Source organism: Callorhinus ursinus, unplaced genomic scaffold (assembly GCF_003265705.2).
Source record: "Callorhinus ursinus isolate GAN/ISIS: 27379988/994484 unplaced genomic scaffold, GSC_fseal_2.0 scaffold6, whole genome shotgun sequence".
NCBI classification, from domain to species: Eukaryota; Metazoa; Chordata; class Mammalia; order Carnivora; family Otariidae; genus Callorhinus; species Callorhinus ursinus.
This window is the reverse complement of record NW_027397068.1, coordinates 11,279,911-11,303,463: the sequence shown is the minus strand read 5'-3', so window position 1 is coordinate 11,303,463 and position 23,553 is coordinate 11,279,911. Positions and strand designations below refer to the sequence as shown.

The 23,553-nt window shown below is 40.3% G+C and overlaps 1 protein-coding gene and 1 long non-coding RNA gene across 3 annotated transcripts in view; one reads left to right on the top strand and one right to left on the bottom strand.

Annotated features, from left to right (window-relative positions):
- Window positions 1-267: 267 nt before the first annotated feature.
- Window positions 268-23,553, top strand: part of MDN1 (midasin AAA ATPase 1) — a 158,028-nt gene continuing 134,742 nt past the window's right edge. For both annotated transcript variants that reach the window (XM_073893610.1, XM_025862627.2), the window contains exons 1-9: window positions 268-514; window positions 9,407-9,633; window positions 14,836-15,060; window positions 15,568-15,675; window positions 15,752-15,944; window positions 18,613-18,855; window positions 19,099-19,230; window positions 21,199-21,302; window positions 22,825-22,939. In XM_073893610.1, the coding sequence (XP_073749711.1) occupies window positions 413-514; window positions 9,407-9,633; window positions 14,836-15,060; window positions 15,568-15,675; window positions 15,752-15,944; window positions 18,613-18,855; window positions 19,099-19,230; window positions 21,199-21,302; window positions 22,825-22,939 (1,449 nt within the window). In that variant the 5' untranslated portion in view covers window positions 268-412. The remainder of the gene's footprint in view (window positions 515-9,406; window positions 9,634-14,835; window positions 15,061-15,567; window positions 15,676-15,751; window positions 15,945-18,612; window positions 18,856-19,098; window positions 19,231-21,198; window positions 21,303-22,824; window positions 22,940-23,553) is intronic.
- LOC141372965 (uncharacterized) lies at window positions 18,708-20,716 on the bottom strand. Its single transcript, XR_012378499.1, has 3 exons — window positions 20,668-20,716; window positions 20,340-20,407; window positions 18,708-18,844 (listed from the first exon to the last, which is right to left on the bottom strand). It is a non-coding gene; the product is annotated as an uncharacterized lncRNA (long non-coding RNA).

Sequence of the window (23,553 nt, the reverse complement as noted above, 5' to 3'; positions counted from 1 at the left end):
GGCTGAGAGCTCCCTCGCTTCTCCGGCCTAGCGGAATCTACTGTCTCGCTGTGCCGCCACACCTTGCCTCCGAAACCTACCAGGACTGTACCCAAGAGACCCGGATCACAACGGCAGTCCGCTTCTGTTGCACTCCCGGAACTGGCGCGGTGGTGACTCCCGCTGTTTCCGCTGCTGAGGGGGCGGGGCTGGGGCCGCCCTGCCGTCGCCGTCGTGGTCGCGGGCTGATGACGGAGAGCGCCGCGTGCTCCCCCACGTGTGCTGCAGTTCTCCCGGTGTCTGCGGGGCAGCCGGGGTGCTTTCCCTGGGGGCGTAGTTGCTGGCACCTCCGGTGCGGGACCTCAGCGGCTCGGGGGATCCGAGCGCTAAGTAGGGAGCGCTGGTGGCCGCCGGGGACAGAGGGCCTGCCGTCATGGAGCACCTTTTCCTGGAGGTGGCGGCCGCGCCGCTACGCTTACTCGCTGCCAAGAACGAGAAGAGCCGCAGCGAACTGGGCAGGTTCTTGGCCAAACAGGTAAAAGAAGGAGGGAGAGGGAAATTGCCGGGCAGACCCCAGCCGCTCCCCTCGCGCGTGCCCTGCAGCCCTGAGCGAGACGCGCTACTTTAAGGGAAGAGAGTAGCGGTGTTCTGTCACCCTGGACCCCTCCCCAGGGCTGGCCAGGGGCGGAGACGTCCGCGCGTGTTTGAGGAAATTGGAAGAATCCTTTTGTGTTTATCTGAGAGACCCTTCGGTTCTCTCCACCAGCCGACCACCCTTGCAGCACTCTGTGGCAGACGTGGCCTTCCAAAAGAAATGTGGTTTGTTTTTCTGTAATTGAGGTTGTATCTTTGCCCTTTTGACATGTGTATTACTCTAGTGTGCCAAGTCTAAGCCACCCCTGTTCGTCTGGGTGACTGTTTTTCTTTTCTGCCCCATCCCATAGTTTTGGCCGGCTGACACGTATTGATTGCGTTCTTGCTTTGCGTTAGGCGCGGTGTGGTTCTGTGAGGAGACAGAAATTCGTTACGGTCTCTGCCCCCAGGGAATTTAGCATTTATTTTTGGAGAGAGTTCATAAACACAACAACCGAAGGGCAAAGCAAGACAGCTAGTGCCAACTGTGTAACATTAACCATAGGCATTATTAGGTGAATTAGAGTCTTCTAGGAAATGGGTTTTTGACCTTTTAAGAGCCTTCTCTCGACTCCCTGCTGTTTGAGTTGAGGACCTTTATCATGCATTTTTTTCACGTTGCATTTTAATTTCCTATTTTATGCTTCCTCTCCCCCAATATCTTTGAGCTTCTTGAGAGTAGAAAATGTGGGTTTTCTTCTTCTAACTCCGGTATCTATAACTTATTTATTCAGTCATAAGTGCGTTGTGGAAATACCCCATTGCTTAGGAAGCAACGAGAGTATTTTCGGTCTGGAGCAGCAGAGAACTAACATGAGAGTCATTTCTGTTTGGTGACAGCAAACTGAAAATCTAAAGGGGAGGGAGGAGTCAAAGATCTTGGGGTTTCTGGCTTCTGAGACCCAGTGAAGGAAATCACTAAACAAATGGTGAGCTGTAGAAAGAAAACTGAGTTTTGATGGGTTGGACTAAGAAAAAAGAATCAATTTGTATGAGCTGAGCTTCTGGTGACAGGCTTCTGGGTTATGGACTGTTGCTGGAGGTAGTTTTTGTAAGTGGGCTTTAGAATTCAGAGCACAAGTTCTCAATCTGGCGATCATGGACCAGCAACAGGAGATTTATGTTTCCACACCACTGTAACTGGATGTAAAATTGGTGTTTATGTATTGGGAGTGGGGTGGGGAAATGGTTTGTAGTCTTTAATAGATAAAGTTTTAGAGAATCTGACACACAAAAGTGTGAGAACTACTCATTTGGATTCTGAGATTGTATAGAAATAGTATTGGATTTGAAAGCTACTCGAAAGTTCAGTTGAATTAAGGAGATTAGGAGACCTTTGCTTCTCTCTTTTCTTTGCTTCACATTGTCAAATTCTGTCCTATCTGAGATGTCTTTCAGGTTTGTTCCTTGAACCATTCTTAGTAATCATTTCAAGACTTTGACTCAGAAGAGTTGTTTGTGTTGCCATTCTCTTTTTCTCCTGTTTTTGGAAACAAAACAAGTTTTATTAGAAAGCAAAGACTTTTGAAAACATGATTCTCATTGCAGTTGAGATCTGAAGTAAGAATTTTTTTAGGATTGTGTTTCTTTTTATGTTCTTTATCTCAGCTGGTGACACCACCTTCTCTCTATCCAGTCACTTTAGAGAACTGAGTGTCCGCATTCTTTTCACTCCTTTTCCTTCACATATGGCCAAGTCTTCCATGTTTTATTTACTCAATATTGAATCTATTCCTTCCTTTTCATCCCTACTACCACCACCATCCTATAATTCTGACTCCATTCCAGTATGTGTGTTTTCCAACATCTCCAAGCAATTCTCAGACACAAGCTAGGTGTCTTAAAATTTAACTCAGTTCTGACACTGTCTACCTGGAGATAGCATCAGATCCCACATGTTAGGGGTTCAGTCCTACAAAACTTCCCCCACCGCCAATTCAGATGCCAATTAAAAGTCCAGGTTGTCGGGTGGGAGGATGGGTTAGCCTGGTGTTGGGTATTAAAGAGGGCATGCGCTGCATGGAGCACTGGGTGTTATACACAAACAATGAATCATGGAACACTACATCAAAAACTAATGATGTAATGTATGGTGATTAACATAACAATAAAAAATTTAAAAAAAGTCTAGGTTGTCACCTACACTTCTTACCAACTGGCTGTGGATTGGAAGTTCCTACAGCCCCCTCCTTGGATTTGACTAAATTGCTAGAGTGGCTCACAGAACTCAGAGAAACATTTTACTTACTAGATCAATGGTTTATTATAAAAGAATATAATTCAGCAATTGCCAGATGGAAGAGATGCATAGGATAAGGTATGTGAGAAGGAGTGCAGAGCTTCCATGCCCTCTCCAGAGGTGACACTTTTTTTTTTTTAAAGATTTTATTTATTTATTTGGCAGAGAGAGATAGTGAGAGCAGGAACACAAGCAGGGGGAGTGAGAGAGGAAGTAGTAGGCTTCCCACCGAGCAGGGAGCCTGATGTGGGGCTCGATCCCAGGACCCTAGGATCATGACCGGAGCCGAAGGCAGATGCTTAACGACTGAGCCACCCAGGCGCCCCAGAGGTAACACTTTCTCCACATATCCATGTCTTCACCAACTTGGAAGCTCTCCTGATCGAGTCCTTTTGGGTTTTTATAGAGACTTCATTACATAGGTATGATTGATGAACTCTTTAGCCATTAGTGTTGGAACTCAGTGTCCAACGCCTGGCCTGTGAGGTGGAGGTGGGGGTAGGACTGAAAGTTCCAACACTGTAATCATTTGGTTGTTTCTCTTGACAACCAGTCCCCATCCTTGGGTCTTTCAAAATATACTACCTTGGGGCACCTGGCTGGCTCAGTTGATAGAGCATGCCAACTCTCGATCTTGGGTAGTGAGTTCAAGCACCATGTTGGGCCCAGAACTTACTTTTAAAACCAAAAAAAAAAAAAAAAAACCTCTTAAAATTCACCTCCTTAACATAACAACATAACAAATGACACCTTTATCACTCTCCTCACAGGAAATTCCAAGGGTTTTTAGGAAAATGTACTATTATAAGTCATGGGGAGTCTGGGTGGCTCAGTCTGTTAAGCGTCCCACACTTGGTTTTGGCTCAGGTTGAGATCTCATGGGTGGTGAGATCAAGCCCTGGTCCTGCTCTGCTCACCAGAGAGTCTGCTTGAGGATTCTGCCCCTCTGCCCCTCCCCGCCATGTGCACGAAGCTTTCTTTCTCTCAAATAAATAAATCTTTAAAAAAATGTTTTATAAATGACAGTATCACACATCCCTTACCTCCTTGATCACTGCGCTCAGGAAGAGCAGAGTGCTTAAGGTACTGGAACTCAAGTATGGCTGAAGAGCAAATCTAGTCTCTTAATTCCTTTTGGGGCCTTGAACAAGTTACTTAACTCTCTTGAGTCTCAGTTTCTTGATACATTACATATGGCAGCTGCTAAATAGTTGCAAGGACTCTGGTTCTGCTGCTAGGTTTGTGACCTTAACCCCTTTTTTATTTTTCAGTTTCCTCATCTGTAAAATGGGGATAATATTACCACTTTATGGGTTACTGGGAGAATTAGATGCCTAAACTATAGTAAGCACTGTTTATAAAAGTGGTTAATTATTATTGCTATAAATAAGATTGTTGTAAGATCTAGATAATGCATGTGAGGAGCTTACTAAAGTGCCTGGCATAAAGTAAATAATCAGTACATGTGAGCTTTAATAATAATAATAATTTTTAAAAACCACTTTATTGAGATACAATTCACATACCTTATACTTCATCCATTTATTTAAGTGTACAGTTCAGTGGTTTTGCTATGTTCACAGATATGCGCAACTGTTATCACAGTTTATTTTAGACTGTGATATTTAGACATTTTTCTTTTTTTTTAATTTTTAAAAAATTTATGTAAGTAATTTCTACATCCAATGTGGGGCTCAAACTCATGACCCTGAGATCAAGAGTTGCATGCTCTTTTCGACTGGGCCAGTGAGGCAACCTGACATTTTCATTATTTCAAAAAGAACCCCCATACCTTTTAGCTACCCCTGCCCCTGCCACTGCATCGCTGTGCTCTCCCAAATCCCCCCAGGCAACCACTAACTTACTTTTTTTCTCTCTAGGTTCCCTCTTCTGGTTATTTAATATAATTATCATTAATAAGTCATCTGACTCTGTCCCCATCCTGTATAAAAGCTCCCCATTGTCTCCAAGATAATAATCCAAGTTTTCTAAAATGGTATATGGTATATGAGGTGTTTTTTAGTTTTTGAAATTTTTAAAAGTTTCTTTAAAAAAAAAAAGGTTTATTTATTTAATCTCTACACCCAACATGGGGCTTGAACTCATGATCAAGAGTCTCATGTTCTTCTGAATGAGCCAGCCAGGTGCCCCAAAAATAAAAGTTTATTAAAAGGAACTTTTTGTTTTTTTTTTTCTTTTTCCTGTCAACCTTATTTCCATTTTTTGTTTCAAGTATTTTTTAATCCAGCCTACTGGTTCTCAACTGGGGTAATTTTGCGCCAAGGGCAAATCTGGAGACATTTTTGGTTGTCCCAACTGGTCGTGGTGGGGTTGCTTCTAGCATATAGTGTTTAGAGGCCAGCGATGTTGCTAAATATGTTACAATGTATGGGATAGCCTCACAAGGTATCATCCAGCTCCAAATATCAGTAGCGCAAAATTAAGAAAGAAACCTCAAATATATGTACACCTGATAACAGAAGATCAAAATATGTGAATCAAACAGTGACAGAAGGGGTGACTCAGTCGTTAAGTGTCTGCCTTCGGCTCAGGTCATGATCCCAGGGCCCTGGGATCAATCCCCACATAGGGCTCTCTGCTCTGTGGGAAGCCTGCTTCTCCCTCTCCCACTCCCCCTGCTTGTGTTCCCTCTCTCACTGTCTCTGTCAAATAAAGAAATAAAATCTTAAAAAAAAAAAGTGACAGAAGAGGAAAAACAGGCAAATTCACAATTACAGTTGGAGACTTTGACATTCTATCCTGAAAAATTGATAGAACAAATACAGAAAATCACTAAGCATGTGGAAGACCCACTATCAACAACCCTGACCTATTTGACATTTATGAGTGCTGTGCCTAATAACAATAGAATACATGTTCTGCTCATCTGGAACATTTACCAAGATAGAGCATATTCTGAGCCATTAAAAAAGTCTCAATAAATTTAAGAGAATTAAAACCATACTTGGGATATTCAGTGACCCCACTGGAATTAGGGGAAAAAAAGCCCCAAAAAGATACTGGCAAAATCCCTAAATGTTAGAAATTAAAAAACAAAATTAGAGAAAATAAAAAGATGGTTAAAGGAAAATCACTGGAAGAATCAGAGATTTTTTTTTTTTTTTAAGATTTTTTTTGAGGGGCGCCTGGGTGGCTCAGTTGATTTAAGCGACTGCCTCCGGCTCCGGTCGTGATCCCAGGGTCCTGGGATTGAGCCCCACCACCAGCTCCTTGCTCAGCGGGGAGTCTGCTTCTCCCTGCCTGCTGTTCCCCCTGCTTGTGCTTGTGCTCTCTCTCACTCTCTCTTGCTCGCTCGCTCTCTCTGTGTCAAATAAATAAAATCTTTAAAAAAAAAAGATTTTATTCGAGAGAGAGAGCACGAGCTGTGGGAAGGGGCAGAGGAAGAGGGAGAAGCAGACTCCCCCACTGAGCAGGGAGCCCGACGAACATGGACTCATTTCCAGAACCCTGAGATCATGACCTGAGCCGAAGGCAGATGCTTAAATGACCGAGCTACCCAGGCGTCCCCATGAAAGTATTTTGAACCGAATGATAATTTAAACAAATTGTGGAATGCAGCTAGAGCAGTATTTAGAGGGAAATTCATATTTTCAAAACATTGAATTCTTTTTTTTTTTTAATTAGACCTCATGCCCAGTGTGGAGCCCAACACAGGGCTTGAACTCATGACTTCAAAATCCAGAGTCACATACATGCTGTATTGACTGAGCCAGCCAGGCGCCCTATAACATTAAATTCTTATATTAGGAAAGAAACATTTGAAATCAGTGATATTTTTTAAGCTTTCACCTTAGAGAATTAGAAAAGGAAGAGCAAATTAAACCCAAAATAAGTAGAAGAAAGACAATAATAAAGGTAAGAGTAGAAATTAGTGAAATAGAAAACGGACAAACAATAGAGCAATCCAGTAAAGCCAGAAAGTGAGTCTTTGCAAAGATTGATCAAGAATAAATGGGAAAGACCCAAACTACTAGGAATGAAAATGCCACTGTTAACAGATTCTAAAAAGAGTAAAAAGATAGGTGATTAATATGAACAATTTTATGCTAATAAATTAAGCAGTTTAGATCAAAGAGTGTTTGAAGAATACAAACTACCAAAACCCACTCAAGAAAAACAAGCTAGGAATAGAACACAAGTTAGGAATAGAACAAAATTTCCTCAAGCTGATACAGAACATTTACAAAAATGGAGAAAAGATTGAACAGATGATAAATAAGTGGCTATTAAACACTTGAAAAAATTCTCAACATTTTTGATGATATCATCTTTGATGATAGCTAGAAACAGTGAAGCAATGAGGATATCTATCAACATGCAAATGGGTAATAAAGTTGTGGTTTGTTCATAGTGAAAAACTAGTCAGTAATAAAATGGAGTAAGTTATTGAAGCATTTAATTACACAGATGATTGTCAAAAGCATTATGCTGAGCAAAGTAAATTGGACAGAAAAGAGCATGTACTATATGACTAAATTTATATAAAGTTGTAGACTAGTTTAATCTATGGTCATAAAATCATTATTAGTTGCCAGTCAAGGGGATTGATTGCCAAGGAACATAAGGGAACTTTGGGTTTGATACTTTAATTGGGTGGTGGTTACATGGGTGTGTACATATGTCAAAACTCATCAAATTGGGGTGCCTGAGTGGCTCAGTCATTAAGCGTTTGCCTTCAGTTCAGGCCATGGTCCCCGGGGTCCTGGGATCTAGCCCTGCATCGGGCTCCCTGCTCAGCAGGAAGCCTGCTTCTCCCTCCCCCACTCCCCCTGCTTGTGTTCCCTCTCTTGCTGTGTCTCTCTCTGTCAAATAAATAAAATATTAAAAAAAACACTCATCAAACTATAAATGGGTGCATTTTATTGTATGTAAAGTATATGTCAGTGAAGATTTATGTATGTATGTATGTATTTAAGTTGGTTTTTAGAAAGCTAAATAACTGAGGGCACCTGGCTGGCTCAGTCAGTAGAGCATGCGACTCTTTTTTTTTTTTTTTTTTTAAAGATTTATTTATTTATTTTGAGAGAGAGAGAGAGAGAGAGGAGGGCCAGAGGGAGAAGCAGGTTCCTCGCCGAGCAGGGAGCCTGATGCGGGACTCGATCCTGGGACTCCAGGATCATGACCCAAGCCGAAGGCAGTCGCTTAACCAACTGAGCCACCCAGGCGCCCTTGAGCATGCGACTCTTGATCTTGGGGTCAGGAGTTGGAGCCGCACGTTGGGCATAGAGTTTACTTTAAAAAAAAAGGCTAAATATCTATTTATTCTAACATCGTTTTCCAGATTACCTTTTTTTTTTTTTTAAGATTGTATTTATTTATTTGAGAGAGTGAGCAGGGGAAAGGGTGTAGGGAGAGAGAGAGAGAGAGAACCTCAAGCAGACTCCATGCTAGGCGTGGAGCCTGATGCAGGGCTTGATTCTGGGACCCTGAGCCACCCAGGCACCCCTACTGTATACTTTTTAAATGATATCTTTAGTGGGCTTGTTTATAGGGACATTCGGCAGTTGAAAATGTCATATCATGCCTCTGTGAATCATGACCAAATCTGTTAAATTTCCTTGTAGGACTAATATTGATAGAAATTGTTCCAATGTAACATCTTTCCCCCATCAGTGCTTTATTCAGAATTAGTTGTTTTATGAGTGAATGCCCTTATATTTTGGAAGATTTCATAAGAGGTCAGGTGTAAGGTGACCTTTTCTGAGAGATAATTTTGGAAAAAATTGTTAAATTTTTGCATATGGTATTTAGGTTGTGTTCAAGCTGCACTCTTATGGATAACTTTAGTGTGAAACTCCATAGGATAAATTCATAGCATTGGATTTGCTGGGTCAGAGGGTATGACCCTTAATCAGTTTAAACCTGAGGTCCCATTGTCAGTAGCAAGGTTGTATAGATCTGCATGCACACTAGCAATATGAGACCTTTTACACGCTTTTTCAGTTTTCCTTGTTGCTCTTACGGACATTCTGAGCCCAGGCACTAGAATTTTGTGGTCTATTTCATCTTGCATATCAAAGTGTGGCCGTCTCCTTTGGATTCTGTTTTGTTTATTTATTAGAGGTTGAAGCCTTCATAGGGATATCCTCATTCATTTTCTGGAATTGATTTATCTCTATCCTTTCTTCAAGAGAGTTGGCAGTTTTGCATACTAACTGTAGGGGTTTTGTTTTGTTTTTTTTCCCATGCAATTTCTGTTTTCCTTCAAGAGCAAAGGAGCTGGGGGAAACACTGGATTCTCTGGGAAGTATTGAAACCATGAAACAGATTATTTTTCAGGAAAGCTGTGTAGCATTTTGCATGGAATTCAGGTATCAGTCCTATCACTCAAACCCCAGTGGACTCTTTGTTACAGCCTTTTACTTTAAGTTCACTGTGATCTTCTATTGCAAAAACCCCCATTGTGTTTTATAAGATAAATTCACTTATGAAGTCTGGAAATTGGATGTTTTGATTCCAAGCTAGGATTTTTGCTTTTCTGCAGCAGTACAAATGAGTAGCATTTATATAGATACATTGTTTTGCCCTTCTCAGTTTTGGACACCTCAAGATCGCCAGTGTATCCTGAATACCTTAGCCCAATTACTTCTGGATAAAGACTGTACTATGCTGGTTGGTCGCCAGCTGCGCCCTCTTCTTCTGGATTTGCTGGAAAGGAATGCTGAGGCCATTAAAGCTGGAGGCCAAGTCAACCACGATCTACACGAACGGCTCTGTGTGTCAATGAGCAAACTCATCTGTAACCATCCTGATGTCCTCCCGTGAGTAACAGTTTTTTCTTCGTATTTCTCCTTGAGGTTGTAGAACCAGCTGTCTCCTGGGAAGTAAAGGAGGAGTCTGAGTTGAGAAGAAGGTAAGAAGGGAAATACAAGAAAGAAGAAAGATAAGTAGTACTGTTTTATAAAAATGATCACAACAGAATCCCTTTATCCAGCTCAGTTTAATGACCATTTACTATGTTCTTTTAAGTCTTGGCCATCAAGACAGGCCTGGAAAAATGGCTAAGACATGTTCCCTGCCTTCAAGGATTGTATCATCTGGTGAGACATATAAGGCGATTTAAGTGTATTTATTTATTTATTATTTATTTATTTTTAAAGATTTTATTTATTTATTTGTCAGAGAAAGAAAGAGTGTGCACAAGCAGGAGGAGCTGCAGGCCAGGCTCCCCTCTGAGCAAGGAGCCCTATGCGGGACTCAGTAAGAACTTTCATTCTAGGGGCGCCTGGGTGGCTCAGTCATTAAGTGTCTGTCTTCAGTTCAGGTCGTGATCCCAGGGTCCTGGGATCGAGCCCCGCATCGGGCTCCCTGCTCTGTGGGAGGCCTGTTTCTGTCTCTCCCACTCCCCCTGCTTGTGTTCCCTCTCTCGCTCTCTCTCTAATAAATAAATAAAATTAAAAAAAAAAGAACTTTTATTCTAAAGTTGAATAATATCTGTGCACTGATAAGAGTATCTCTCTTTTTTTTTTAAGATTTTGTTTGAGAGAGAAAGTGCTTGCGCACGAGCCTGTGCAACTGGGGAGGGGCAAAGGGGGAAGAAGGAGAGGGAAAAAGAATCTGAAGCGAATTCTCCACTGAACGGGCAGCCTGATGCGGGACTCGCTGTCATGACTGTGAGCCATCCAGGTGCCCCTAAGAATATCTGTTATATCCATCTTTTATTTATTAGTTTTCATCAACATAATAAGTACACTTTGGCTTTCTTGGAACTATGATCTCTAATCTGGTTCTTGAATGAAGGGAATAAGAAATGAAGGCTTGGGAGAAAGCCATAATTTGTATGAGCTTTTCTAAAAGGGGAGGGAAAAAATGAGCCCAGGTTAATGGGACTAGAAAATACACAGCAAATATCAATGTTAAACTTGGTAATTAGGAACATATGCTGTGGGTTGATTGGGGTTGAGATTGTGGCCTACTTAGTGCTGTAATCATTTAGATGTACTTGTCTGTGGTACCATTTCATAAGGTGTGCTGACTATCCTGTACTTACTATTTGAGATTGACGTATGGATAACTTGAACCCCCATTTCTCCTAAGCCTTTGTGGTAGAGTGCTTCTGGATTGTGTTTGAGAATCATTAAAATGATGGATTAGTTATGTCTGATTTCCCATCCGCTTCAAGTTTTATGTTCTTATTGAATGCGTGTGTGAGCACACCCCTATTTTTTCTTCTTTTCATTTTGCCAAGGCTGTATATTTTATTTACACTCCCATTTCATTCCGAAAATTATATGATGCAGTTTACAAAAGTGCCTGTGATAGAGTAATTTAAAAAACAAGCAAAAAAAAGAGCTGTGTGTAAACGAATCAATGCATGTTGTACAATAAACTATAGACAATCATGTAGAATGAGATTTTGATTTTTAGTTTTAAGAATTATAGCTGATTAATTCAACATGTGCCCCAAATTTTCTCTGTAGAGGAAATATACCTAATGTATTAGGAATACACCAAATATATTTAGATAGGATCCCCCAATTTTAGTTGAATCTTTTATATATCCTATATTAGAATATAGGATATAGTCATAGGAGACCCTTCTTTTAAGCTCAGGACCACATCATGTGGGTAAAAAAGACAAATATAATGGGTTATTGTGTTTTGCAAACAATTGAATATGATGGAGGTGTGTGAGCCAAATACTTAAGGGGAGGAAGAAAATCACTAAAAAGGAATGAATGTTTCCCTCTTGGAAATCAGAAAATTTTGTACTGTGGCAGATTGTGGAGGAAGAGCAAGGAGAGGAAGAATGAAGAGAAAAGAAATAGGATAGCAGTGAAAATCTAGGAAAAAAAAAAAGAGACTGAAGAGAAGGTACTCAGTCAGTCTCCCTAGGGTCCTAATGCTTGCCATTCATTTATGGGTACATACCTCTTTCTGAGCTCAAGGTGTTGTTTGAGGCTTCCGTGTGGTACCTCAGTGGTCTTAAGCATTTCTTTTTTTTCTTTTTTTTCCCTTATGCTATTTGTTCATTACTGGGTGCCCCCCCCAGTTTTATTGAGATAACAATTGAAATATATTTTTCTTGACATATAACATTGTATAAGTTGAAGGTATATTACATAGTGATTTGATACATGTATATATTGTAAAATATTTACCATAATAAGGTTAGTTAAGACATCTTTCACCTCACATAATTACCATTTTGTTCCTGTTTGTTCATACTGTTTTTGCATCTAGAATCCTCCAACATATGTTTTACTCTAACAGATTCTTTGTAAGGACTCCGGGAAAGCAATCCCAGTCTGTTGATGTGTTCTCTATTCTAACATATTAGTTAGGTTTCCAAGTTCTTTTTTTTTCCTTGATTTTATTTTTTTTAAGTAATCTCAACACCCAACATGCGGTTTGTACTCACAACTGTGAGATCAAGAGTTGTACACTCTAGCCAGGTGCCCCAGGTTATTTTCGAATTTTTGACATATAATATGACATTGAACATCCTTGGGCATGAAATTTGTGGATCTGTAGTGGTGATTAGGAATGTGGATTTTAAAACAATGGTGTTGTTTTAGTAATAATATATACTTATACAGGATTTTATAGTGTTTAAGTATGTAGGTATATGTTTTTAATCTTTTTTGCATTTAGTGGTGGACCACTTCCTCTTTTTTTCCCTTAAGTTTATTTATTTACTTTCTGCACTCAGTGTGGGGCTTGAACTCACAACCCTGAAATCAAGAGTCATATGCTCTTCCGACTGAGCCAGTCAGGCACCCTTTAATCTTTATATTGTAACATCTTCAGCAACATCATTGTAAAATCTTATTTTAAATCTTTAGAGAGGTTACCTAAATTGTTCTAAGTGTCAGAGCCGGAACTGGACCACAGGTCTTATTTCTAGATGCTGGGAAGACTGTGATGAGTTGCCCAAGTGAGTGGCTCATCCAAGGTTAGATGTTTAACTGGATGGTATTCCTTGTTGCATTTTGGACTTTATGACTCTTCATCTTCCTCCAGGAAAGAGACCCTTCTCCTCAGTCTTTGAATATTCTTTAGGGAAAAAAACTAATGTTATTCTCTGGCTAAAGATGCTTTATTGGTCCATCCATCATTGCTGAGATCAGAATTTTAGAGCACTCCTTGAAAATGATGGGTCTTTAGAGAAAAGGGTGATGTAGTCGAGTAAGTTTGGGAGAGAATATTGACCAGTCTCCCTTTTGTATAATTAGAGCGGACCACAATTCTCTTCCTCCCATTGCTGCACAAACGTAGGGTCATTGCCAGTGCACTCTGCTCATTTCCCCCTATCTTCCTCAAAGACCTCCTGGGTCAGGTTGACCATTTGGTTACTGCTTCTCTGCCTGCATGCTTGTTACTGCCCACCTAGTCCCACATGTGCTGCCAACGTCAGCTGCCTCTGAGCTAGTGGAATACCAGCCTCTCTTCCCCCAAAGAGTTATTGTACTTATTCTGACAGCATCCTTGTGAAGAAAAAAAGTCCTGGTTTTTTTCCCCTTAATTATAAAAGTAATAAATTTAAATTATAATACAGAATTGCAAAAAGCAAAAGTCTTCTTTACCCTGAAATTCTACATTTTAGGGATAACTGTTGTTAGTAGTTTGGTGTATTTCCTCCCAAATCTCTTTTCTTTTTCTTACTCTGCCAGGTCTCCTCTGAGCAACAGCTGAATCTTCTAAGTCTCATTTGTCCACTCTCATTCAGAATACCACAAGTGTTAATTTACCAAACCTCTCTTCCTGTTTGCCTGGCTTGCTTGTAGAAGTCCAAGCCTTCCCACCCTTCTCCTGAATTTACATTATTCCCCAATTACAGTTTTATATTTGGGGATTTGTTGAGCCAGGAGTCTGGGGTATACCTCCTTGGTGCTTCAGTACAGGTGCTCTGAAAAACAGACTCAAATGGCTCCTGCAGCTGCTCTGTCGCATTCCCAATGGGCTCTTGGGGGATTCTGTCACTGGCCACTAGTTTACCAAGTTATTATAAAAGAATGCAGTTCAGGAACAGGCTGATGGGAGAGATTGCTTCATATACTAGATTTGTCAGTGATTTTTTGGATGACACCAAAGCACAAACAACAAAAGCAAAAATTGACAAATGGGACATCAAACTAAAAAGCTGTTGCACAGCAAAGGAAACAAGGATGTAGAGACAACCTACAGATTGGGAGAAAATATTTGCAAATCATATGTCTGATAGGGGATCAATATCCAGAATATGTAAAGAACAGTGTGAAGCTTTCTTTCTTTCTTTTTTTTAAGATTTTATTTATTTATTAGAGAGAGTGTGTGTGTGTGTGTGTGTGTGAGAGAGAGAGAGTGAGTGAAGGGAATGGCAGGAAAGATTCCCAAGCAGACTCTGTGCTGAGCATGGAGCCTGGCGCAGGGCTCAGTCTCACGTCCCTGAGATCATGACCTGAGCCTGAACCAAGAGTTGGACAGTTAACTGACTGAGCCACCCAGTGGCCCTCTGTCTGAAGCTTTTTGTCCTTCTTTGCAATCTTACTTGCCTTCCTTCTGTGCTTCATGAAAATCTGTTCATCTCTTCAGATGCAACCAAAGTGTCTCTTTTGGACTCCCCCAGTTTTAGTTGAATCTTTTTTCTTGTGCCTCTTGTTGTTCCTGTAAGTGACTATCTTCCTTGTTACTGGGGGAGTCCAGGATAGTATCTCCTTGGTTTTATATCCCTGGTACTTAACACAGAGTCTGGCTCCTAGTGAGAAGTTCAATAAATGTTTGTTGAAGATGAGTGGGTTTTCAGTAGAAAACACTTGGGATGAGTACTTCTGGTTTTTGTATTCTGTCAGATATCTCATGCCATGGTCCTGGTTCCTGAACTTAAACAGCATACCATCTTAGGACTAAGTAGCTTCAGTATTTGTCTCTTTGCTTTCAGACCCTTGGAAATTCCTGTTATATTCTGCTGTCCTGTCTCAAAGTGGAGATGTATACTTTGATGTCCTCGCCAACAAATGAAAATAATCTCTCTCTTTCTGAAGGTTTGCCCTGAGGTATTTCAAGGACACTTCTCCAGTCTTTCAAAGACTCTTCCTAGAGAGTTCAGATGCTAATCCAGTCCGCTATGGGCGCAGGCGGATGAAGCTCCGGGACCTAATGGAAGCAGCTTACAAGTTTCTGCAGCAAGAGCAGTCTGTGTTCCGGGAGCTCTGGGACTGGAGTGTGTGTGTCCCTCTCCTCAGAAGCCATGACACCTTGGTCCGCTGGTGTGTAGCTGTTGGACTTTTCCTGTGTTTCAAGTGTGGGGATGATAGAGGGAGTGTAGAGTTCTGTGCATGAGGAGGGAAAGGAAGCTATGTAAAATGTGTTATTTTTGTTCTGGTACCTTTTGGGTTCTTATTTCCTTTCCTTAATCATGTGTCTCTTTAGTGGAAAATGAGGTGATACTAGTGGAGTTCCACCTTTTTCAGGTTCTGTCAAGTGAATTCATCATGCCTGATTTGTGTTTTCTACTCTTAAATGTATTATATTAATTCCATAAGATTTCCTTTTCTTTTTCTTTTTTTAAAGTTTGTTTGTTTATTTTAGTAATCTTTACTTCCAGCGTCGAGCTCGAACTCCCCACCCTGAGATCAAGAGTTGCATGCTCTACCAGCTGAGCCAACCAGGCACCCCTAAGATTTCCTTTTTTAGTGTTTAGTTGGCTAGCAAATTTTCTTTATTCTTGAGAATCAGCTGCTTATCCTGAGTTTATATACTTTGATTTTCTCCAGGTACACAGCCAATTGTCTTGCTTTGGTCACCTGTATGAATGAGGAACATAAGTTATCATTCCTTAAGAAGATTTTTAATAGTGAGGAGCTGATCCATTTCAGGTTGAGGTAAGAGGATTCCTGGAGATCTTGATGTGGCTTTGCTGTGCGTTAAAGTAATTGATGAGATCCTCATTTTCCTCAGGTTACTAGAAGAGGCCCAGTTGCAGGACTTGGAGAAGGCTTTGGTTTTGGCTAATCCAGAAACCTCCCTTTGGCATAAGGAGAAGGAGCTGCAGTACTTACAGGGACATCTTGTTTCAGCTGACCTCTCTTCCAGAGTGACTGCCATCTGTGGTGTGGTGCTGCCTGGGCAGCCAGCAGTCCCTGGAGAGCAGGTATGTGGGCATTAGTAGGGTGTGTGTCCTCTTCCCCTTCTTAAACACTGAGTGTGCTTTTTTTCCTTGACTGGGCTCTGTGTGATAGGTGTGAGTCAAACTGAGTTTGCCAAATTGCTGTTCCATTTACAGAAGTATTCAGAAGAGATTAAGAAAAATTTACCCAGGGCCTTCTTCTCTGATATTTCCTTTGTCTCTCTTTGATGTTAAATTAGAAACCTAATGATGCCCATATGAGGCTTTTAACTTCAGCAAAGCTCTTCCATATATTCTCTTTGTGACGTTATGTAGCACGTGTTGTGATACCATATTTATGTGAAACAAAGGCAGAATGACTAGCCTGGCGACCCTTGGGCTGCCCTTTGGCAGAGACAGGACTAGGCCCAAGTATGACTCCCAGCAACTTCTTTCTGTCATAACATTCTTTTTGCTCATTGTATGGGAGGCTAGTAACTGTAGTGAACTTCCCTCTGCCATATGAAATGAGCTTCTTTCCAAGAAAATGGCTCCAGACCCACACTTATGAAAGGTTTATAGATTATAATCTAGCTCTGTAACCTGAAACTGTTGGGAGCCAGGCTGTTTTTCCCCAGCAGTCTTTAGTCAGTTGTCACTTTATGTAATGGTCACATTCACCCAGTTTTCTTTTTGGGAGATTGTCCTGGGTCCTTCCTTGAAACATTGGTTTATCCATTGGGCAGTACAATTTTAAAAAAAAGCATAATAAGGGGCACCTGGCTGGTTCAGTCAGAAGAGCATGTGGCTCTTGATCTTGGGAGTTGTGAGTTTGAGCCGCACGTTGGGTGTAGAGATTACTTCAAATAAATAACCTTAAAAAATAATAAAAATTAAAATTAAAAAAGGCATAATATGCATTAAAAATGCACATCTTAAATGCACAACTCAGTGATTATTCATAAACTGAAAATATCTATGTAACCAGTCCTAGGACACCAGCACTTCTAGAGGCCCTTGTGTTTCCCTCTAGTCACTAAGATCCTCCCAACCCCAACCACTCTCCTAACATAGCTTAGGTTAGGGGCATTAGAATTTTAACATAGGGAAGGATTCTAGCTGGGGTGGGCGTGATGTTGAGTAGCAGTGACAAGGCACTGGGGCAGAAGTATGGAATGGTGCTATGGCCTGCTAAATTGGTGAGAGTAATAGCCCTGCAGAGAGTTCGAGCTTCTAGCCCTGGGGCACCTGGGTGGCTCAGTCAGTTAAGTGGTTAAGCATTTGACTTTGGCTCAGGTCAGGATTTCAGGGTTCTCAGATTCAGCACTGTGTCTGGCTCTGTGCTCAGCAGGGAGTCTGTTCCTTTGTTTTTCCCCCTGCTTGTGCTCTCTCTCAAATAAGTAAATAAAATCTTACCAAAAAAAAAAAAAAAAACTTCCAGCCCTGACTCTTTTTGTCCTTACATATCTATAGGGGACTAGCCATGTTTGAGAAGTTATTATTCCTTAAAAGTTCTTAAAATTCCACTTTTCTAAAAGATCTTTTTCCCTATGTTATATTGGGTACATTATTATTTGAAAAACAACTTTTTAAAGATTTTATTCATTTATTTGAGAGAAAGAGAGGGCATGAGCAGGGGAAAGGGCAGAGAGAAAGGGAGAAGCAGACTCCCTGCTGAGCAGGGACCCCCCCCCCCCCCCCGATGCAGGACTTGATCCCAGAACTCTGGGATCATGACCTAAGCCAAAGGCAGACACTTAACTGACTGAGCCACCAGGCACCCTGAAAATTTAAACCTTTTTTTTTTTTAAGTAAACTCTACTCCCAATGTGGGGCTCAAACTCACAACCCTGAGATCAAGAGTCACATGCTGTACTAACTGAGCCAGTCAGGCACCCCAGTCATCTTAAACAGTTAATTTTACACTTCAGTGGTGTTAAATATATTCACATTGTTTTATAAAAAACTCCAGAACTTTTTCATCTTGCAGAGTTGAAACTCTATACCCATTAAACATACTGGTAGCACTATTATTATTATTTTTCACTTTTTGTTATGGAAAATGTCAAATATATTCCAAAGTAGAAATAGTAGTATAATGAATCCCCATGTACCCATCACTTGGTTTCAGTAATTATAAATTCATGATCAGTTACGTTTCATTTATAGTTCTGCACATTCTCTCCAAACCATGTTATTTGAAGCAACTCCCAGATACCACATCATTTCATGCCTAAATATTTCAGTCTATGTGTATAAAGGAAAATAACCTAAAAAAGCCATTATTCTTTATTAAACTTGAAAAATATATAACATTTTTATAATACAAAGTATCCTTTTAGTGTCCATATTTCCCTGACTGATAAATATATCATGTGCATTCTTGATCTTAGATATGAAATCCTAGAATGTTGTGAGAGGAAGAAAAACAAATAAAAATTCAGTTGTGAGATGAGGTTTGCCCCCATCCTTTGTGTGTCAACTTTTTTGGCTTCTCAAACTTTGGGAGACTCTCCATCCATTTGTTAGCAAATTCTGTCAAAAGGAAAAAGATCCTTATTTTGGATAACATACCTGTTCTTACTGTAGTTCTGGTACTACTAATTTATTTAGAGGTTTATGTAAAGGTCAGTGGAAACGTTGTAGGAATTTACCTGTGCCCTTTGGAGGAAAGACTGTTGACATGCCTTTTATTTTTCACTTGCCTCCTTAGGCTAGTAATAGGAGTTCTTCTCGTGAACAGGAGCTGGCCTTTAGGTCTTACGTGCTGGTTGATTCAATCTGCAAAAATCTTCAGATGCTGGCTATGGCAGTGGCTTCTCAGAATGCTGTGTTGTTGGAAGGACCAATAGGATGTGGCAAAACTTCCTTAGTTGAACACTTAGGTGCAATGACAGGTAGACGGAAACCCCCTCAACTTCTTAAAGTCCAGCTTGGAGATCAGACTGACAGTAAGGTAATTAAGAAACAGCAAATTTTGGTGGGTTTGCATGCTTATAAATGTTTGCGTTAGAGTATTCTTTTTGCTAAGGGAAAATGAGAGTAGTTATTGGTCTTTTTCATAACTGATGGGACCATGGTGTAAAAACATCAGGTGCCTGCTTATATCCATATAGAAGTTTAACAAAATTAATCAAAGGCTGTGGCATTGGCATCTTAGATGTGTGGTTTCAGTAATTACTTTATCCTGTTCCTGCAGATGCTGTTGGGAATGTATCGCTGCACAGATGTCCCAGGAGAGTTTGTGTGGCAACCTGGTACTCTCACACAGGCAGCCACAGAGGGACACTGGATCCTTCTGGAGGATATTGACTATGCCCCTTTAGATGTGGTATGTCATTTCACTAATTATTTGCTGATTTCCTGTCTTTTTTTTTCCCCTAAAGATTTTATTTGTTTATTTGAGCAAGAGAGAGTACTGGGGAGGGGAGGACACAGGGAGAGGGAGAAGCAGACTCTCCGCTGAGCAGGGAGCCCAGGGAGCCCTATAGGGGCTTGATCCCAGGACCCTAGGATCATGATCTGAGCCGAAGGCAGAGGCTTAACTGACTGAGCCACCCGGGTGCCCCTGATTTCCTAGCCTTGAAGAGCATTTTGTTAATAGTAATTTGGGGAGATAATTTAAATAACATAGGTGTTTGGGGTGCCTGGGTGGCTCAATGATCCTAGGGTCCTGGGTTTGAGCCCTGCGTTGGGCTCTGCTCTGCTGGTAGTCTACTTCTCTCTCTCTGCCCCTCCCCTCTGCTCATGCTCTCTCTCTCTCTCACTCTCAAATAAATAAAATCTTTAAAAAAAATAAATAACTTAGGTGTTTGATTAGAGATGGTATGTTTTGTGAGATGCTCATTCATGATTACCTACCTATCTGGTTTGAGGTATGATTACTTAGCTGGTCTTTTGTTTGATAGAAAATTGATAAAGTTCTGCTGGTACTGTTTCACTGAGTACAGTAGCCCCCATTTATCTGCCGTTCAGTTACCCATGGTTACTTGTGATCCTGAAGCAGATGATCCTCCTGATGTATCATCAGAATGTCAGTAGTAGCCTAGTACTACATCACAATGCTTCAGCCATTCACCTCACTTTATCTTGTCACGTATTCATTTTATCATTTCACATCTCCACAGGGAGGGTGAATACAGTACAATGAGATACTTTGAGAAAGAGACCACATTCACATAACTTCTATCAAGTATATTGTTAAAATTATTCTATCTTATTATTCTTTTTAATCTCTTACCTTGCCAATTTATAAGGTAAACTTTATCATAGGTGTATATGTATAGGAAAAAGCATAGTATTTGTAGGTTTCTGTGTTATCCACAGTTACAGACATCCACTGGGGGTCTTGGAATGTACCCTATGTGGATAAGGTAGAACTACTATAGTTGGATATGTGATCATTTTCATAACCTTTCCAAGAATAGTTTAACGTCTTACCCATGTTACAGATACATTGAAAACTCTGAGACTCTGCTTCCCAGCTATGGCATCTGTAGAACAGCAGGCTGAGGACAGATGAAGAGAGGATATAATAAGAGCATGTTTGTCTTTGTTTCATTATACATTCAGTATATTTTCGTTTTGATTATTTTTCTTTGTATATCAAAATAGCATGCAAGCAGTCCATGTTTCCTCTATATTCTGTAAAGTATGACAAAAAAAAGTATTGCAGAATGAAATTTTTTTTCCTTTGGACAGATTTTCCTGAGATTGGTTTTAATTTTTTTTTTTTTTTTTTTTTTTTTTACCATGAACCCTAAAGTACCTGCATAAGGACTTTCCCCTCTTGGATGAGACTAATGAGAGAGTGTGTGTGTAGGTTTAGGGAAATATGAAGGGGAAGGAGTGGCTATAAATACATGTGTATTGTGATGATTTTAGATTCTGATGAAGTAAAGATGTAATGAGGTTATTGGCCCAGACAGGACCTCCCAGTTTGATTACCATGTTCTAGGGTTCCCCCGACCCCCCCCACTTTTTTTGAGTCTAGTTGACACATCATTTCTAGGGTCATAATGCTCAGTTTTATAGGGCTAGAAATCCAGTGATAACCATGTCTGGATTTTTAGTGTCTGGCTTGGTTTTGTCCATAGAAGGCACTTAGTGAATGTTGAATGAATAAATCGTTCTGTTGGAATGTAAGTGGCTCAGACATTCCCATCTGCCTTTTGATCCCAGTTCATGCTGTGAATATATATATAAGGATGTGCTCATCGTTTGGAGAGAGGGTATTTTGTTTGTTTGTTTTTTGTTACTTCTTCCTTAATAGTTTTATCAGTGGGGTTTTGTGGTTTAGGTTTCTGTGCTGATCCCTCTCTTGGAGAATGGAGAGCTCTTGATTCCTGGCCGAGGTGACTGTCTGAAAGTGGCTCCTGGATTTCAGTTCTTTGCAACTAGGAGGTATGTCCTATTAACCTTCCCACTATGGAGCCTTTTCCTTCTAAGTCCCCAGACTAGAGTACTGAGTCCAAAAGTCCTAGAGTAGAGTTTTCTGGGCCCACTTAAAGCAAGATCAGTTGGAACTGATGACAGATCCAATGTTTTCATTCCTATTTTATTTTATTTATTTATTTTTTAAAAGATCTGGGTCCTATTTCAGGACTCTATTTTGTTCCATTGTTCATTTGTCTGTCTTTACACCAGTATCAGACTATCTTGATTACTGTAGCTTTTTTAGATTTAAGTAAGTTCTGTGCCCAAAACTTGAACTCATGATCCTGAGATTAAGAGTTGCATGTTTTACCGACTGAGCCAGCCAGATGTCCCTTCATTCCTATTTTATTTTATTTAAAGATTTATGTACTTATTTATTTAATTTATTTTTAAAGAATTATTTGAGAGAGTGAGCACACGAGTGGGAGGGGCAGAGGGAGAGAGAGAATCCTAAGCAGACTCCACACTGAACATGGACCCCCAACGTGGGGCTCCATCCCATTACCCTGAGATCATGACCTGAGCCAAACCAAGAGTTGGCTGCTTAATGGACTGCACCAACCAGGCGGCCCAAGATTTATTTATCTTTGAGAGAAAGCGTGTATGCATGAGCAGGAGGAGGGGCAAAGGAAGAGGGAAAGAAAAAATCCTTAAGCAGATTCCTTGCCGAGCGTGTTGCCCTACATGAGGCTGGATCCCAGGACCCTGAAATCATGACCCGAGGTGAAATCAGGAGCCGGCCACTTAACCGACTGAGCTGCCCAGGCACTCCCCTTCATTCCTATTTTAAATTGAATATAAGCATCGACAAAGGAATAAAACCTAAGCAAACTTAGTATATGTCCATGTCTATATTTTATAATAACATGAATTTTCCATCGTAGAAAGGTGTCAGGCAAATCTGAATTCAGTTCTTGGCTCTGACATTTGTAGTCATAGTTGAGTGATCAGGGGACAGTATTCTTGCTTTTTATGCATAAGAAGAAAAGTAGCGTACCATTTCCTCAGAAAGTTGTGAGCATTACATTAAGTGGTCTAGGTGTAAGCTTGTGGCTTGGCCAGAGTATGTGTTTAATGAATGTTCCTTCTTGAAATTTTTAATAATTTTGAGTACTGTGGCTTTTGGTAATAAGCACTGAACTTATTTTTAAGGCTATGGGCCTTGGATTATGTTTTCTCTTTCCTGAAGTTGTGTTTTGAGGAAGAGAAACATGCTCTTAAGATCAAAACACCTAATATAATCATTTACAGTGATAACTTGGTTCAAGCTCTATTATATACCCTTAGGAAAAGAGTCAGACTTAGGTTAACTGGCAGCCTTTCATTTATCATCTGCCCTGTGAGCCCAACGTACTGGTATCTGGCAACAGAAGGGGTTGTGAGTGTTATTCATATATGAGATAATGTCTAGCAAGGGCTACCCAGAGGCATAATTAAAGGTTAAAATTGGGAGTTTTGTGTAATTCTTTTTTTAAATTTTGAAATATAGGCTCTTGAGCTGTGGAGGAAATTGGTACCGACCTCTAAATAGTCATGCTACTCTGCTAGACAAATATTGGATGAAAATTCACATGGATAACATGGATAAGACAGAACTGAATGAGGTATGTGGTTATCAGTGGGAAAGTATTGATGCTTTTCTTTTTTACTTTTTATTATTAAAAGTTCCAGATATACATGTAAAGAGAGGAAATAGTATAATGAATCACCGAAATATTCATCAGCCTAAATAATGTACTAACATTTTACTGCATTAACTTCATCTAGTATTTTTTACTTGCCAATATATTTGAAAGCAAACCCCATAACATTTCATCCTTGAATACTTAATGCATCTCTAAAAATTTAAAGGCATTTTCATATATAATCACAATAACTTTGTTATACCTAATAAAATGAACAGTAATGCCTCAATACCATTTAATTCTCAGACTATATTCAAGTTTCCTCAATTGTTTCCAAAGATCCTTTTTTTAAAAATTTACTAAGTTGTTTTGTAACTAAGGTCTTTCACATTCAACAGCACAGTTTGTTTTGGGTATTAATGCAAATTGAGATTAATTATTTTTTAGATTTTCTACATTGATTCACTTTGTGGTATCGCTGGTTATCCTCAGACATTAAGAGGTGTACCTCTCTTTACCTTGCTAACCCCCACTTTCCCCTTATATCTATCCCCTCACTTGGAAAGCTTCCCATTCTGCAACATTTCATCTTG